General features: G+C 43.1%; 1 protein-coding gene across 2 annotated transcripts in view; it reads right to left on the reverse strand.

Annotated features, from left to right (window-relative positions):
* MYOF (myoferlin) overlaps positions 1-17,627 on the reverse strand; it is a 153,192-nt gene that overhangs the window by 52,218 nt on the left and 83,347 nt on the right. For both annotated transcript variants that reach the window (XM_045878439.3, XM_045878440.3), the window contains exons 20-25: positions 11,433-11,610; positions 9,870-9,994; positions 7,581-7,687; positions 5,050-5,242; positions 3,696-3,851; positions 349-480 (exon numbers count right to left, since the gene is read on the reverse strand). In XM_045878439.3, coding sequence (XP_045734395.1) covers positions 349-480; positions 3,696-3,851; positions 5,050-5,242; positions 7,581-7,687; positions 9,870-9,994; positions 11,433-11,610 — 891 coding nt within the window. The remainder of the gene's footprint in view (positions 1-348; positions 481-3,695; positions 3,852-5,049; positions 5,243-7,580; positions 7,688-9,869; positions 9,995-11,432; positions 11,611-17,627) is intronic.

Genomic DNA, 17,627 nt, shown 5'->3' on the forward strand with positions numbered 1-17,627 from the left:
ACAGGATATGCAGTTTTATAATCACTTAGGGAGGCTTTCCCTCCACGAATGCATCTTCTGCGGTCCAAAGACCCCCACATCCAAGCACGCCTCTCCAGGTCTGCACCTCCCCAGGGCCCTCATTACTGGCTTGTCTATGTGTCAGTCACTCTGGACAACAAAACCTCCTGTCAATCTTCCCCCGTCCCCCCAGGTGAAGGTCCCTCGGATGAGATTTTAGGTAGTGCTGATGGCTGGGCGCTGATGGCTGGGTGCCAGTGGATCAATGTTTTCTCTAAGGATGACAAGTAACAGGACCGCCCCCCCCCCACCACCAAGAGGAAAAGACAGTGATGTTACTGAAGGTACCATTTCAGCAAAGACGGTGAATGTTCCTTCTGCGAAGCTATTGAACTTCTTCTCAACAGCACTCAAGCCCAGCCAGATGTTCACTCGCAGCTCCGCGGGCACCTTCGGTCCGTGGGTTTTCTCCTGCGGATACTGTGAGATGCACAAGAACGTGCTCTGATGTTGGCAGCTGCACGGGCTACGACATTACGTTCAAGCCCGAGGCAGACTGAACATCTAATCATCGCTCTCCCCGGTCGAATTTTGTTTGCATCAAGTATTTCCAAATGGCCCTACAGCAGAGATTATAATAACAGCAAAAGCGGCGGTTCTCAAAATGTGAGCCACGGACCCCCTTGTGTCCTTGAGGCTTTTCCAGGAGGTTCATGGAGTTAAACTATTTTCCTAACAATACCAAGATGTTCCTTGTTTTTTTCGCTGTATTGATAGGTTCAGTGATGGTGTAAAACCATGTGGACGAGACTCTGGGCACGCAGCACGAATCAGGGCAGTAACACCCAACCGAACCTGTGGTCACAGTCTTCTTCCTCACTCTCAGAGAAGAAAACAAATACTAGTTTTACTTATGAATTCCCTCAGTAAGACGGTAAAAATTACTAATCTTATCAAATCATGATCCTTGAGGACTTTTTTTTTTTTTTTTTTTTTTTTAAGTAGGCTCCACTCACGACTCTGAGATCAAGAGTCGCCCGCTCTATGGACTGAGCCAGCCAGGCACCCCCATGAGTACATCTTTTTAATATTTTGTGTAATAAAATGGAAAGCACACACAAATCACTTCTGCTGCATATTAATGTATATCTTGAGAAAAAGCTCTTGTGCAATTGCTTGAAATGTGAACTGAATTAACCTTTTTTTTTTTTTAATGGAAATCTCTTTGACTTGAAACATTTGACAGACAAATATGGTTATTCAGACTTGAGTATGGGGCAGATGTTTCCTTGAACATAAACAAAGTTAGCCTGTCACTTCAAGGACAATAACTGACTGTATTCTGTTGCCAATGATAAAATTCAGGCTTCCAAGTAAAAATGAGAATTTTGGAAAACTTGTATCTGTCACGGTAAGCTTGATAGCATCATGATACATAAAGACTTTTCTGATGAATGATATTAATGAAAGTGATTTTCTTTCAATATTGTAAGATGAAATGTGTCAATATTAGGAAGATTTGCATAACTCAATGAACTGCGATTTTCTAAATGATCAATGCTAAATGTTACAAAATCACGCATGGATAACAGAACCATTCAAAGTACAAGATAAACCAGTGGATTTCTATGCAGCCGAGAATGAAAAGTTCACTGATACGGTTTCAAATTCCATACTGCAAATCACCTTTTAGGAGCTACTACTTGAGTCTGGTGTTACACCAAAAATGTGTATCCACATTATCTGAAAAGGGTATTAAAATACTCTTCCCTTTTCCAATTGCATATCTATGTGAGGCCCAATTCTCTTCATATACTTCTCCCTTTTTCTAGAATTTTTAAAAAAGATTTTATTTATTTATTTGACAGAGAGAGAGAGAGAGAACAAGCAGGGGGAAACGGCAGGCAGAGAGAGAGGGAGAGGGAGAAGCAGGCTCCTGGCTGAGCAATGTAGTTCGATCCTAGGACCCTGGGCTCATGACCTGAGCTGAAGGCAGTCGCTTAACCAACTGAGCCACCCAGGCGCCCTAAGATTTTATTTAATTGAGAGAGCAGAGCAAGAGAGAAAGCATGAATAGGGGGGTAGGGCAGAGGGAGAGGAAGAAGCAGGCTCCCCACTGAGCAGGGAGCCAGCCCAACTTGGGGCTCAATCCCAGGACCCTGGGCTCATGACCCGAGCTGAAGGCAGATGCTTAACTGACTGAGCCACCCAGGTGCCCCTCTCTTCATATACTTTAACCAAACAACTTATTCTATCAGATTAAATGTGGAAGCAGATATGAGAATCCAGTTAATTTCTGTGAAGCCAGGCATTAAAGAGGTTTGCAAAAATGTAAAACACTCTTTTAATTTTGTAAAGAGAATACAGTTATATTTTATTAAAAATACATAATTTATGTTAACATGTAATGGGTTTAATTATTATTTTAAAATAAATACTTTTTAAATTTTTCACTTAAATTTCTATTATAGTAAATATTGATAGCTGTAACCCATATAACAAAAGCTCTCTGGGGTCTTCAATAATTTTTTTGAGTGTAAAGGGGTCCCAAGACCAGCAAAAAACCCCAATGAATTAAATGTCTCCCTAAACAGGATAATGAGTGTTAACACAATCAATAAATACACACAACATTGTCTTGAAAGCATTTTGCTGTTTATCCCCTGAGTTCTAAAACCTAACACGGAGAATACCATGTTGTCTCCTCTCCTACCCACTGCAAAATTTTATTTATTAATCAGTTTGCTTCCACTGACTGCTGACCAACACAATTGTAATTGTGGTTCTATCTGAAGTAAAATTTGTTCCACCAAGAGATACTTGAAGGAAGATAATTTCTATTTTCACTTTCCTGATTAAAGAACAATGAGTACACTTATTAAAAGTTAGCAGATATCTCCTGGTTTTAAAAGAACACTCGCCCCTGACTGCTTTTTCTCTTCTTGATTTCTATTTCTTTCCCCCCAAATCCAAAGAACTGGGCTGGGGTTGGCCAGGGACAGGGATGTCAAATGCAGCTGGGACTATTTTGATTTCTTGGTTTTCGGCCCCAGGCCCTGCCTTGGTTCTCCATAAGCACACAGAGAGCAGTGTTTAATGCGGGGTCCTGGGATGGGCTTATGGGGGTCTATGAAGCTCCTGAATCCTGTGTTAAACTTTGGATGCATGTGAGATGTGCATTCTTCTGGAAGAGAGGGCTGGTAGCTTCCATCGGGTTCTTAAAGGAGCCCATGACTCTAAAAATGTTCAGAACCAACTGCCCTAAAGCAGCAAATTCTCAGAAGTTTTCAATCTGAGGACCTATTTGGTCAGGGCATAGACTGCATGGACTATTGTTACTTTCTCCTTTTTTTTCTACTTCCCGAACACTCTCTAGAAGGCAAGGGAAGGAGGCATTGCTTAGCATGAGACATTAGAAATAAGAGGAAAATTCAAGCCAGAAAGCACAGCATTCACAATGTCACGTTAATATTAGTGTCACCGAGATCTCTGCGGAAGTGTCCTTGTGTCCTGAACGCTAGCAGACTCCAGACCGCTCTCTGGGAACTACCACCCTAGGGGAAGGTGCCAGAAAATGGGTTGGAATCGATCACGATCGTCCTAGTCATTCAATAATCAGCAAATAAAGCAGCCCCTTCTCGGGAAGGCGGGTTTTGCATTTAAGCAGTTCACATTACACGGGGATGAAGCCGTACCTTCAGCAAGATGGTCTGGGTTTTCCCGCAGTATTTCCCAGATGCATTCTCACCACTGGTGGAGTATAAAACCTGATGTGCAGGAATGCGTGCATAGGCCAGTCTTTTCTCTCCCCGGATCATCCAGATGATAATGTCAGGCATACTGTTCTGCGGCTGGTCATGTGGGTGGATGGAAAAGGGAGCAAAGCTGGAGTTAGTCTACACACAGAGGGACTGGACACACTGCAGGCTGGCTCCTCAGGGCTCCCCTTAGCAAAGAAACTCTGTGGTTAAGGATCTGTCTGAATCCCCGAGTTGCCCATGTCCTGGGACCACACTGAGCCTGCTGGACTGGGCAGCAGACCGCGGCTGGCCAGAAGGGATGGGGTGAAGCAGAGGGGGAGCTTCACCTGCCCAAAGCCTGACCTACACGGCTCCGAGAGCTACTCTAGGAAATACCCCCTCTTCTCTCACCCATCATTTGAAGAAAGCCCTCAACAGCAGTCAGGGGTTACGGGTTTCATACGTGTCATAGGACATAGACAAAGCATCTCCAGCTGACAATCCAGTGTTTGCCAAATCTGAGATATTCATTTAGTTTTTTTAAAACCTCTTTTTTTTTTTCTGATTATAAGGGTGATAAAAGTTCACCATAGGAAACTTTGAAAGTACCAAAGCATAGACAGCAGAAAATAAAAATTACTTCTAATCCCATGTTTTTGCAAATGTATTTCTATCCACAACTATATTACGATACCCCTCCACACGAATCTCTGAAGCTCAGTAGGAGGGGGCTCCTACTCTCTTGGTTTTCCAGTTCCCAGAGCTTAACGGCAGCCAACATTCATCCAGCACCACTGTGTGCCCCGCACTGTGATTCATCTTCTTGAATCTTCACAATACAGTGCTGTGAAGTGAGTACTACCATGATCTCCATTTTATATATGGGGAAACTGAAGCTTAGAGAGGTTGCCCAAGTTTACATATGGTAGGTCCAGGATTCACAAAAAAGTCTTCTCAATCCCAAGCAAAGACAGCACTTGCATCCTCTGTGCCACACAGGTTTGCGACTTAATCCCTCCACTTGAGGTAGTCTCGGATTGTATCATGATAATGATAATGACTTACCTACTTTGAAGACCTTTCCAGGACCACCAACTCAAAATTCTTCTCCTGTCCTCACTTCAGTGATGCTCAGCCCATTACCCACTAGCATCCCAGCCCAGTAACTCCTTGGTTGCACCATCTGTCAGATCTGCTCAATATCCAAGATAATACACCAGATTCTCCAACCACCTTCTCTAGCTGTGGTGCCATTCCACAGAATCCGTCTTCCATATCAAGTGACCTCTGAGTAGTTTAAAAGTCCTACCTCTTCAGTCAGTTGCAGTAATTTCTCAAGCCAGTCCTCAATTTCTGCCAGTGTAGACTTCACCTCTGTAGCCTCAGACCTCATCCTCACAGCTGCCTCGTGGATCTGGGAGAGAGATCGGGACCGCAGCTTTTGGATCTGATTGTCAAGAACTGTGACATTAGCTTTTCCTTCCGTAAGAGGCAATGTGTACCTAAAGAAAGAAAAGGAAAGAAACAGATAATCCGCAGAATAGCCTTCTGGGCTTCAAGCTGTCGGATTCATTTGTTTGACTTCCATCTTGCAAGCCACACCGGTTTCCTGACGGCATCAGCAGGAGGTTCAAGCTGAAGTTGAGTGTACGTGGTGCTGGCAGGGCAGACCTGCCCGACAGACTCTCCTAACTCTCACGAGGAATGCGGGGGGATTAAAATTCCAAAGCAATTTCTTGGGTTTGACTCCAGGCCCGTGGAGTTGCTGGAGAGAAGATGGAAAAACAGCTGCAGCGTTTGGGAGGAACAAGTCCGCCTTTCTTTTGCTTCTTACAGCCAGTGTACAGATGCCCCAAGATGAAGGAGGGGAAGGCAGATTACAGAGCACTTAGCAGAAGGGTTCTTGAGGACCATCCACCCCTAGGCAGTCCGTGGAGGGGGGCGGAGGGGCTCAGGAGGTCTGCAAACCCCTGGAACTTATTTGAAAAGTCTATGTCTGTGTTGGCAGGCAGTGCGATGTATGATAAAGACCCCATGCTTTGGAGGCGACCATCTGGGTACAAATCCTGGCTCCGCCATTTACTAGTTCTGTGGTCCTGAGCAGTTACTTAATCTCTTGTTTTCCTATCTTCAAATGTGGGAAAACAGCATCTATCTTTCAGGGTTGCTGGAGAAATAAATGAATTCATACATGGAGAGCATTTAGAACAATGCCAACCGCAGAGTAAAGTCTGAATGACGTTGCCATCCTCATCAAGCTTGGTCTTCCTCACTATCAGAGTCTCATTAGATATTCAAAGGGGCCCATTAGTTCCCAAAAGGTTAAGAACCACTTGTGGAGGCAAAGCTCTCATTAAAATGAGAAGTCTAGAACCGCTGAGCTGGGGCCAGCATGCACCGCCTTCTGCAGTCTTCCTCTCACTACGGTAGCTGGTGGGGCCACCGGGTGAGCGTGTCACCAATTCCAGGAAGTTCTACTCACGTTGTTTCTACCTAGAAATTCCATTGATTCGAATGTCCCCTAGCTTCTTAAATGAAGGAAATCCTAGCATGACTTCTTTTAAACACAAATTTCCTGTTGCATCAAGTTAAAAAGATTCCATTTGATTCTTCAAAAACAGTTCACATCCATTTGGTTCAAAAACTGTGTAAATAGATAGTTCTGTGTTTTGCTCAGCAAACCCTAAAATTCACAGAATTTTCTACAAGAAGGTATTACCAAATGTTTGGTTGCCTTAGTACTTATGGTAATGCACTGGAAAGGTTAAGTTCCTGGAATGATTCCTTGAGGCAAAAATGCATATGGAAGCTGCTAGCTCCAAAGTCACACATGAGACCTTCAATAAAGAGACGTTGCCTCTGTGAAGCATGCAGCAGGAAAAGTTGTGTGGATAAACCCAACTCTGGGCATCAGATGCATCATTTCACCTCCTTGGGCCTCTGCTTCCTCACCCCTAAAATAAGGAGACTGGGAGAGATGACCTCTTAAGACCCAGATTTAAACCTTCTGAATTCAAACTAGAGCCCAGCCGAGCTCTGATCTCAGCTGTGTGTCAATGACCTAGCTAAACCACTAGAAGGCACAAGAAGACAGGGAGACTGAGGGCATTGGCGGAGGGCGGGTGGGTGTAACCATCCCTGGTTTTTGCTGCTTACAAGTTTTCAATACGCTTTTCTTTTTAACTTCCCTGTCCACTGCACCATTAGTCAATATTTAAAATGAGTTTGGGATGAATCACTTCCCCCTTTGATACCCAAATGCCCAGAGATCTGAGCTGTTCCCCAAGGCACAGTTATAAAAGTTTCTCTGGCTCCAGTCAAATCTACTGGCTTTGTGAAGGGAGTCTTAGCCAGAGTTCAATAGGCATTCAGTAAAAAGGCAAGCAAAAAGGCTGTTTCTAAAAATGTGTTTGTGAATTAGGAATGTTATTCTGAATGGCGAGGTCAATGCTCCACCCTGAGGCCCCATTCTCTGTGAGAGCCAGGAGTCCCCTTTCTCCTGGCAGTGGGCACACAAAGATTGATGGGAGGGAGTCAGGCCTAGGCCTGTTCCCTCTTTCCTTCTTCCCACCCCTTGCCTGAGGCTGCCCTGGGATGTGCTTCCTGGAGGGGCCTTGGCCTCCCAAGGCTGCTTTAGAATTGGCATGGAATCCGAAAGTGGAGCTTTTCCTGGTGGTGATTCAGAGACTCCTCCCAGTGACTAGGGCCTTTTGAGAATCTTGACTAACAATTCATTTTTTAGGCAAACACTGGAAACAATTCTAGAGGCTCTTTTCGTCTCACAGGTTTAGGGAGGAAAGCATGACTGGGAATTCTGAGATAGGAACAAGATCACTGTACCTTGTATCTTCTATAACTTCATCGATCAGCTTCAACCATATTTCAGCCAGCTGGCTTGCAGGACCTTTACCTTGCACCCCTGATTTCAGAGCCTCTAGGTTCAATTGCTGGAGAGTTTGGAAAGAGGAAATAACTGGTCATTGTGCATCATGCCCTTAAACTCAGAAAAGGTTTAACGTTTATCTTTAAGAAAAAAATGCACAAAAGACTTAACAGAAAAACCAGAGCATTTAGCTTTTTACATTTAAAAATGCTCACCACAGCTTAGCACTATTTACTTGTCTTCAAAATGCAATCAATGCTGACATGTACAAGTAACAGGACAATCTCTCCTATACCTTTGACCTTTGAAACCATGTAAATATTTTATGTATTCAAAAAGGAAATAAAATAAAACCAACAAAGATGGGGGAAGAAACCCCAACATGGAATATAAAAGAAACAAATGACCTATATTACAGATGAATAACATAACTCCACCAAACTAACCCAAATAACTTTGGAACACAATATTTTGATGATATACTCTCAGTTTAAAGAAAAGAAAGAACCATGAACATATCAAACTCTAAATTGGTTTGGGTTTTTTTGCAGTGGTTTATCTATGGATTTTAGGATTTAACAAATGAGCAAATGAAATTTCTCACTGTTGGAGAAAGGAGGTATAACTACAGAAATCGGGAAGACTAGAATAAACCTGTGATATTAGAATGGAATTGGAATTATCCTTACAAATTCATTGTTTTCATATATTGAGAGATCTAGAAATAAATTGACATGTGAATAATGTGTGTGTGCATGCTCGTGTGTAAGCCTGTCCACTGAGAAAGCCTTGAAGCAATGCCTTGTCTAAAGCATGTCTAAATAATAGTGAGTATCCTAATACCCAGATGTCGGTTCTTACATGCTATTCTACTAAAAGGAAATAGAATTCCTTCAGAAAGCAGCGATTTGGGCTGGGGCAGGTAAGTACAAGCTGAGCCCGGAATACACTGCCTGTTGTGTCACTTCGAGCATCTGCTGACAGACAGATGGAGAGAGGGCCCTCCGTGATTATCAAAAGTCCTGATCCTGGGAAACCACCATCCCGTCCAGATTAGCATGGAATATGGACAGCATGCTCAGTGTTGATGAACAAGGCTGAAGAACACCCAAAACATAATCAGAAGAGAGGGGTGATCAATTCCTTACTAATTCCCTCAAAACAGAGGACTGGAAGTTAACACCACAACTAGACTGCATATCAGTTGCAGCTTTATTATGTGAACAATTAGGCTTAAGTTGACTTAAACCTACAATTCTCCTTCAATATTGTCTTTATAACACAAAACAGTATTTTTAGATTTTGCTATGGACTCTTAGATCAGGTATTCCAGGACCCCCACACATATTGGTCCTGCCCTGACAGAGGTTAGATCTTAGAAAAAATTAATACTAAGGTAATTTGGAAATCAAAACACTAATAACAGATGGATTTTTATCAGTACCTGATAGAAGTAATTTAGAATCTTTGACTTAGAAATATCCCAACCATGTGCCCCTTCTCCTCATCAATGTCAACTAGATGGAAAATTACAGATACCCCATCTATGCAGTTTCTACCAGAGAGGACCCCCAACCTCCAAACAAGGTCCTCTAGTTTACAAAAAGTATAAAATGTCAGGCTCTGGTTCCTCTGAGCCCACCTCTTCCCACAGAGGAGATTTTTACTCCTTTAACGGTAAAGTTCTAAGGGCTGCATGTTTCTATTGGAATGAACCCTTCTCCACACCACACCTCATTGTGGCAGAAACTGTGGGTTGTCCTACTTTAATATCCACCCTCACCTTCCTCAGTAAGAGGGCTTTTATCTGGCCATCTGTCAACCCAAGCATAAGACTGCATTTCCCAATTCCCTTAAAGTAGGATGTGGTTGTGTGACTGGATTCTAGCCAATGGAGAATGAGTAGAAGTCAAGTGTGTGACTTCTGGGTCTTTCCCTTCAAGGGAAAGGCCCGTGTCATCTACTTCCCCATTCCCCTTCCCTCAGGCTGGAAGTGGTGAGCCGCCTCCACCACGCAGACAGCGACAACCCCTTAGTGGTGGCAGAGCAACAAGGGGGAAGGAGTCTGGGTCCCCAGTACCATCGAACCTCCATAGCAGGCTTGGAACACCTACCTCAACTGTTACAAAATAGCTTTTATCTTGCTTATCACTATATTCTGAGGTCTTGTGTTAGAGGGGTCTAGCCTAAAACTAACACAGAATTTACTGTTTGGTGGAAAGGAAATGTAGAAAAGATAAACTTACCAGCCGTTCTGCCATGGCTAGGAGAATGTTCACTGCATCCAGGCGATGACTAATGTCCTCCCAGTATGAAGTCAGGGTAACAACTGGCTTTGTGTGGGCCCAAGGCAAGTAATAATAGTAGTTCCCTGGTGTAGAACATTGAGAGTCAATGAACACTGGACACTTAAACAACATGTTTACTAAGAGATGTGCAAACAGGTCTACTGATCGATCGGTACGTGAAATGGTTTGGGATGGTCTGTTTTTTAAGTTTTATTTGAAGGAACTGAGGGATAGTTGTTTTGAAAATCTCTCTAAAATACCCTAGTAAACTGAACACAACAATTTTAGGATCTTGTAGTGGTTCAGGATCAGATGTCTGAACATCATTGATGATTATGTAACCTGGTGGCAGAAAATACATGGCACAGGAGGTTAGATTGTATGTGTCTGCACCTGCTATTCTAAATAAATATTTTTGTTGGAATTGGGGCAAAAAAAAAAAAAAAAAGAGAGAGAGAGAATTTGCTGTTTTCTAAAGCCTTAGCTGGATACATGGGGTTTGGTATTACTTAGAGCCTTACGATGGTTAAGAATCATCAGCCAACATTTTCTAGCACATTTTATATTTTTAACTCTGCTTGTACAGAATTTAGTTAAAAACTATGGCAATACCATTGGAACATTTGATTGGAATTTCTTTCTCCTTTCTGTATACTTTTAAGCCATTTGTTGGGGGCACCTGGGTGGCTCAGTCATTAAGCATCTGCCTTCCGCTCAGGTCATGATCCTAGGGTCCTGGGATCGAGCCCTGCATCGGGCTCCCTGCTCAGCCGGAAGCCTGCTTCTCCCTCTCCCACTTCCCCTGCTTCTGTTCCCTCTCTCACTGTGTCTCTCTCTGTCAAATAAATAAATAAAATCTTAAAAAAAACACAACCATTTGTTGATAACCTTCACTAGAGAATTCTCATACTCTGCTTTCTATTATGACTTATTTTATGCATTAGAATGTAAATTCCTTAAAAGCAGGGACTGTTTCTCATCCACCTTCGTTCAAATACAGCTATTCACTCCTCACAGCAACTTCAGAGAAGAGGCTGAAACTGAAGGTTACAATTAAGTGATATGGCTAAGGTCACAGTGCTGGTGAGTCACAGAATGAAGACCAGAAGCCGGCTTTTCCAGGGCCTGAGCCAGAGTCCCGTCCACTTCAACTACTCTATCTAAGAGTAGTTTGGGGCTTGGTTGGATGGAGTTGGGCAGAGCTGGAGCTGATTTGGCGGAGCTCTGAGTTCAGCAAGTCGCCATCTTGTGATTTTACAAAGCAGAGCCAGTGTGAAAGTTGGACATGGGAGGGGGAACTAGGGTTCAGACCCTGGCAAAGAGCCTGTGACTTTCTGGGTTTGACCCATCTTGAAGGTGCTTAAACTCCGGACACCTCTCTTTCCCATTCAACCTTTTCTTCCCACAAAGCATATGCTGAACGTAATGGCTGCCAAAGGGAGAATATGCTGGGTGCTTCTTGTCCTGTGGTGCACCCACTCTAGTAAACATGTAAGGAGAGATGGTCAGAGTGAGTCTTACCATCAAATACGGCACGGCTGTATTGAGTGGTTGATGCCAAAGGCTTACAAGTTGTGTCAAACTTGTTGCCATAGTTCCCAATGCTGACTTCAAACTGAATGGCCTCGCCAACATCTTGCAACATGGTGGCTGAATGGAACACTGCAGACAGGCTATACTTCCGTCTTCGCTGGTATTTCTATAAAGTATGAGCAGACATGAGACTCAGTGAAACTTGTTCTGCTCTTATTTATATGTGGGTTTCTAGCAGGTGTATTTTAAACCTAATAATTAGTGTTGAATTAAATGCCAGTAGAAAATGTTCTTAAATCTAGCAGTTTCTCTTGTACTCATTCAAGTGGGCAAAGATAGAAGTACCAGGATGTTCACTGCAGTGCTGACTGAAAGAGAAAAAAATGAAAACAATACAAATGTCTATCAATAAGTCACCGGTTAAACAAATTATGTTACATTCATATAACGGAATAAAGTTAATAAAAAGACAGGTAGATCCATATGTGCAAACATGGAAAAAAGACACTGTTAGGTGAACCCATTGAATATATATTTTAATATTGGCATATGCATGAAGGAAGTCTGGAAGAATAGAAATAAAATTGTTAACAGTTACGTTGGGGAAGGTAGAGCGATTATGGCTAAGCTCACTTTCTACCTTTTTAATTGTTTGAATTATTAAGTATTAATTTTCTAATCAAAAACAAAGATTTTTTTTAACAATAAAGATTTTTAATGTAAGATTTTAAAAATAAGTGAATTTAGGTGAACTTATTTTTCTGTTTTCTAAAATAGAAATCAAACATTGTTTTTTTCCTTTCTTTCTTCTTAAAAGAACTACTGGCTTACTGAGTGTATGTGTATGTGAGGGAGCCAAACAGAGGGCCAACAATGACCACACTGAGGATCTTTCAGCCTAGCAGACACGACCACGAGCCCTTCAGGCCTTCCTTCATCTGGGCACATAAAGTCTCTTGAATCTACTTCCTTCCCCGAATCCTTGCTCAGATGGCATCTCTCGTTCTTTGTGGATCATATCCCCACTGATCTTTGGGTACCTTGCCTTCTTTAGTCAAACAGAGCCATGCAGAGCCATGGTTTAAATTGCTGTATTGCATTATGTCCTAGGCATTCTGCCACTTAATATTGTCCACATCTAGAGCCTTTCCAGATCCCTGTTGGTGCCCAGTCTCTGTAGACACTTGCCCAGCTTGGGTGTGAGACTATGTAATAGTTCCTGTAGTGTAGCCACATTGGCTACATGCTTCCCTAGAGAACTCATGGAGAGCCATGAGTGATAATACTCAAATTGTTTGACAAATTCTTACCATGACAAGTTTAGTTTGGAAACCCTTAGGGAAGGAACTCCCAGATCCGTAGTCCTTCCATCTGAGATCTGGAGACCACGCTGCTATCAAACTTTGGCATATGATGACTTTTTCTGTTGTTGGATTTGCTTTTATGCATTCCTACCTTGCTACCAATTTGTATCCCATACTCTAAGTAGCAAAGTAATGACACTTTTCACCTCTAGGAAGCTAACAAAAATTACTTGATCCCTGTAGGATATTTATTAACTGATTTTCCTTTCTTTTTTTATTCATTCATACCATGGCCTTTATTCTATTCAATGAATCACTACCATGGGTAGGTCTTCTGCCTTGTATAAGAATGTGTTCTTGCATTTACAGAAGTACTTAGCCAATAGTTTCAAAAACTTCTTAAATTGTGGTAAAACACACATAACATAAAATTCACCATCAGTGTCCAGTTTGGTGGCATGAGGGACATTCACACTGTGTAACCATCCCCACCACCCATCCACAGAAGTCGTTTTATCTTACAAAATTGAAACCTTGCATCCATTCAACCCCAACTCCCCATTCCCACCTACTCTCTGTTTCTATGAGTTTGACTCCTCTGGGTATCTCATGTAAGTGGAATCAAACAATACTTGTCCTTTTGTGGCTGCCTTATTTTACTTAGTGTAATGTCTTCAACGTTTAGTCATGCTGCAGCCTGTGTCAGTTTCCTTCCTCTTTAAGATGGAATAATTCTGCATCATACTGCCGAAAGATAAACTGAGGTGTATTAAAATTTTTAAGATTTTTTTTTAAAGATTTTATTTATTTGAGAGAGAGAGAGCACAAGCGGGGGGAGGGGGAGGGTTAGAGGGAGAGGGAGAAGCAGGCTCCCCGCTGAGCAGGGAGCCCGATGCGGGACTCGATCCCGGGACTCCAGGATCATGACCTGAGCAGAAGGCAGACGCTTAACCAGCTGAGCCACCCAGGTGCCCCTGGTTTTGATTTCTTAACCTTGAGGCATTTATAGGCTTACGTTCTGGTTTGCTTAAAGAGGCTGCCAAGACATCAGAGCCACTATCTGTCCATGGCCCTTGTGTAATCAATTTAGCCGCATGTACTTCTTACCTTGGTTTATCCATTCATCTATCGATGGACTGCTATCCATGGATTGCTTCTACCTTTTGGTTACTGTGAAGAATGCTGCTATGAACATGGGTGTACAAATTCCCATTTGAGTCCCTGCTTTCAATTCTTTCGGGTATATTCACAGCAGTGGATTTCTGGATCACATGGTAATTCTATTTTTAACTTCTTGAGGACTGTTTTAAGAACATCTGATAGTGACTGTAGTTTGTGGTCTTGAAGATCCCCAGGACGTTCCCCTATTACAACAACTCCATTTTAGTTAAAGGAATTTTTGACACGGTATAATGGAAACCTTCAACAGGATTTCATCAGAAATCCCTCTGCATCTCAATCTTTTTTTAAAGTCTTTCCAAAACATTGGTTTGAAACCTTAGCTGCATATTGAATCACCTGAGGGGCTTTAAAATATACTTACAGCTGGGCCCCACATCCCAGAGGCTCTGCCTAGCACTGTGAACTCAAAAACATCCCTTCATTAGTGCACTGTCACTTTTGTAGAAAGGGTGTCAGAGACTTTTGTCACTTGTCAGGAGTCCCCTTAACTACACACTAAGTAGTAGGCCTAATCCTCCAGAACTATCCATGGTTCAGGAATGCTATGAGAAGTCTGGGTTTGGTGAAATTAGAAAGTAGGAAGTTATTTGTATTAGTCAGAACTTAAAGATACAGCATAGCTTCTTCTTTGTAGACCATCTGGGATGATATAAGAGAAGGGAAAGAGCAAAAATAAGAAACATAATTTGGGGCTTAAGTCAGGGCCCAGAAACGATGATGAGCATTGAAGCTGGAGCCATCTGCTAATGCAGGGGTTGCAGAGAAGAGAGAAGGTGCCTGGGGAGGTTCTGGAAGGGGTGGGGATGCCACTTCTGGCTGGGCTGGCTCTGCCTTGCACACCTCTATGTGGCCATGATTCCATTAGATCTCCCTGGATTTTCCTGAGCATAGCTTGCGGTCACCTGCAGAAGCCCTGATAGGACCCTCACCCTGGAGAGTTTGAGCTGTAAGACAATAATTTGGGTTCTGACCATCACCAACAGATCGGTGCACACTGTGAGCAAGCTGCTCAAGATGGAGCTGCTCCTCGGACCATTTTGCAGGTCCAAACTCCACAAGGGGCAGGTGATCTACTATCTGCTCACGTGCCTCAAAGCCAGGCTCTCGACTAGTGCAGCTGAGAATTCCGGCCTTCCCTCAGCCCTTTCCCACTGCCCCTCCCCCCACCCGGCCTTCTGGGCTCAAAGAGGTAGAGAGAAGAAGGAACAATCAACATAGTTTAGAGAAGTCTGGAGCCTCAGCTTTGGCTCCCTGAGTAGCTTTGGGGCAAAACTGCTCATAACAGGGAAAGTTCAAGAATGTAAATTATAATCTATTGAACACTGATGGATGTTTCTTTGACTCTGCAGGGCCTTGGGGCTCTCTTTCTAATCATCAAAGACCAGTGCATATTGTAGATGGAGGTGGTATAGTGTAGAGTTTCAGGAGTAAATTTGGGGAAGGGGGTCATTTTTGTCAACCAGAATACTGAGAAGGGGTAACAAGTTAACAGCTCTAAAAAGTGGCTGTGGGACCACTAGGCATGGGACATTAAGGGTCAGTGGCAAGGAGACTGTGCCAAAGAAAACTGCCGAACTTGCCACCTTTTCGTTCTGTTTACTAAGGATGGCTGACCAGTGGTGGAGATGGCTGAAGAATCTGGATGTGCTATTTCAAGCAAATATATATTAAGCACTTCTGTAGGCCAGACTAATGGGAGAACTCAAGGAGGTTCTAATTGAATAGAAGACAGAAAGCATGTTCATAAAATGCTCCCAAAGTATGTGGGGTCCCACGCAAAAAGATTGGGAAGGAATAGGAAGGATGTGGTCTAGAAACAGATCCCAGATGGTGGAGACAAATCAATGGGGTCCTTCAGTGGCCACACTGAGGTTCCAGAAGCCAGCAGGTGTCTGGATAGGCAACACTTGATCTTCTACCTGCCTGATTCCTTAGGGAAGTGGCAGTTTGAGCCCCACTGCATCTCTTGGAAGGGTCCCTTGACTGGAGCAAGAGGCCAGGTTTGGTTCTAAGGAGATGGGGCAGCTCAGGGCTCTTTGGCAACAGAGTTGGAAAAATTCACTCTCCCTCCTGTGTTCCTCCTTTACTCTCAGAGGACTACCACACTCTCAACACTTTTGACACAGACGTGTGGGGCATTTTCCCACACCAAGCAATTCTGCGACACCAGTTGGGTGTCCTACAACTTAATTCCGACACTATCTACCTGGAGACACATTAAGGGCTCAGTCCCACAAGACTGCCCCTCCCCCACTTTAGATGCCAATCGAAAGTCCTGGTTCTGAGCTGTCGGCTATAAATTGGAGGTTCCCATGACTTCCTCCTCAGGTTCGATTAACTTGCTAGAGCAGCTCACAAAACTCAGGAAGACAGTTTACTTACTGTTTACCAGTTCATAAGAAGAGGCTATGATAAAGGTTACAGATGGATATCCAGACGGAAGAGCTGTGTTGGGCACGGTATGTGGAAGGGACAAGAAGGTCTCACGCACAATACTCTCCCAACACCTGTATGTGTTCACCAACCCAGAAGCTCTCTGAATCCTGTATTTTTGGGATTTCTATTGTGGCTTCATCACATAAGTATGACTGATCATTAACTCAATTTCTAGCCCCTCTCTTGAGAACGGGAGGTGGGGCAGAAAGTTCCAAGCTTCTAATCATGGCTTGGTCTTTTTCAAGAACAGCCTCCATCTAAGAGCCCATGAGTCACCTCATTAGAACAAAGGACTCTCCTACTACCCAGGAAATCCCAAGAGATTTAGGAGCTCAGTGTCAGGAACCAGGGTCAAAGAGCAAATACTAGTACTATTATCTTACAGCAAGGAAGTTGCCCTCTTCAGCTCTACTGGAAGTTTCATTACTTGCCTATGACCCGGAACACGGGATCTCTGGAAACGGGAAAAGGGTCAGGATCAACCTTCTAGGCTGACGGCTCTCATTAATCCTCCTGGTGCTTATGCAAATCTGCTCATCTCACCTTCTTACGAGGCTCCTGGTTGCCTGAACTGTGGCTAAGTCCAGAATCTCAGCTCCTCTCCTGCTTTTTAATGTTACTGGGATTTTGGTGTAGAGATTTCATTTTTGCTTTTATTAAATTTATGACATAAGCCATTTTTCTGTCTGGGTTTAATTATTTGGATCAAAGAAAACTAACTCTGTTTTCTATTTCAGTTTTTAAAAAGCTATTCTTTTATATGATTGACATATACTGTGGACACTGTATATTGTTGACTGTTTTTGGGGTTTTTTTTTTTTTTGCTTTTATTTTCACTAAATTTATGACCTATGCTTTGTTTGTATGTGTTTAATTATTTGGAGTAAAAAAATTAATTTGGTTTTGCATTCTAGTTGCCATACTTTGTTGAGCCTCTTCCTATCCCTTCTCCCACCCCGCCTCTATTATGAGTACTTAAAATAAAAAGAAGGATCATGGACTTAAATTGTGTTCTGGTGATAGAACACAGCAAAAGAGGCACTGTAATTGCCAAGAACTCATGACAGCATTTCTGCCTAAGCCCAAGTTCCAGCTGGCATCCTCAAGAGCTGATCTGTAAAGCTTCAAGTCCAGAACCACCCATGCCATACCAGCTGTCTCCATGGAGGCCTTTGGGTGGTTTCTAGCCATTTTCTTGCATGATCCTCACAGTAAATGGCATGTAAGCTGCTCCATTTTCCCACCCACCCTCTCTTTTTCT

Source organism: Mirounga angustirostris, unplaced genomic scaffold (assembly GCF_029215605.1).
Source record: "Mirounga angustirostris isolate CCGP_5_RB_7025 unplaced genomic scaffold, mMirAng1.0.hap1 SCAF_6, whole genome shotgun sequence".
NCBI classification, from domain to species: domain Eukaryota; kingdom Metazoa; phylum Chordata; class Mammalia; order Carnivora; family Phocidae; genus Mirounga; species Mirounga angustirostris.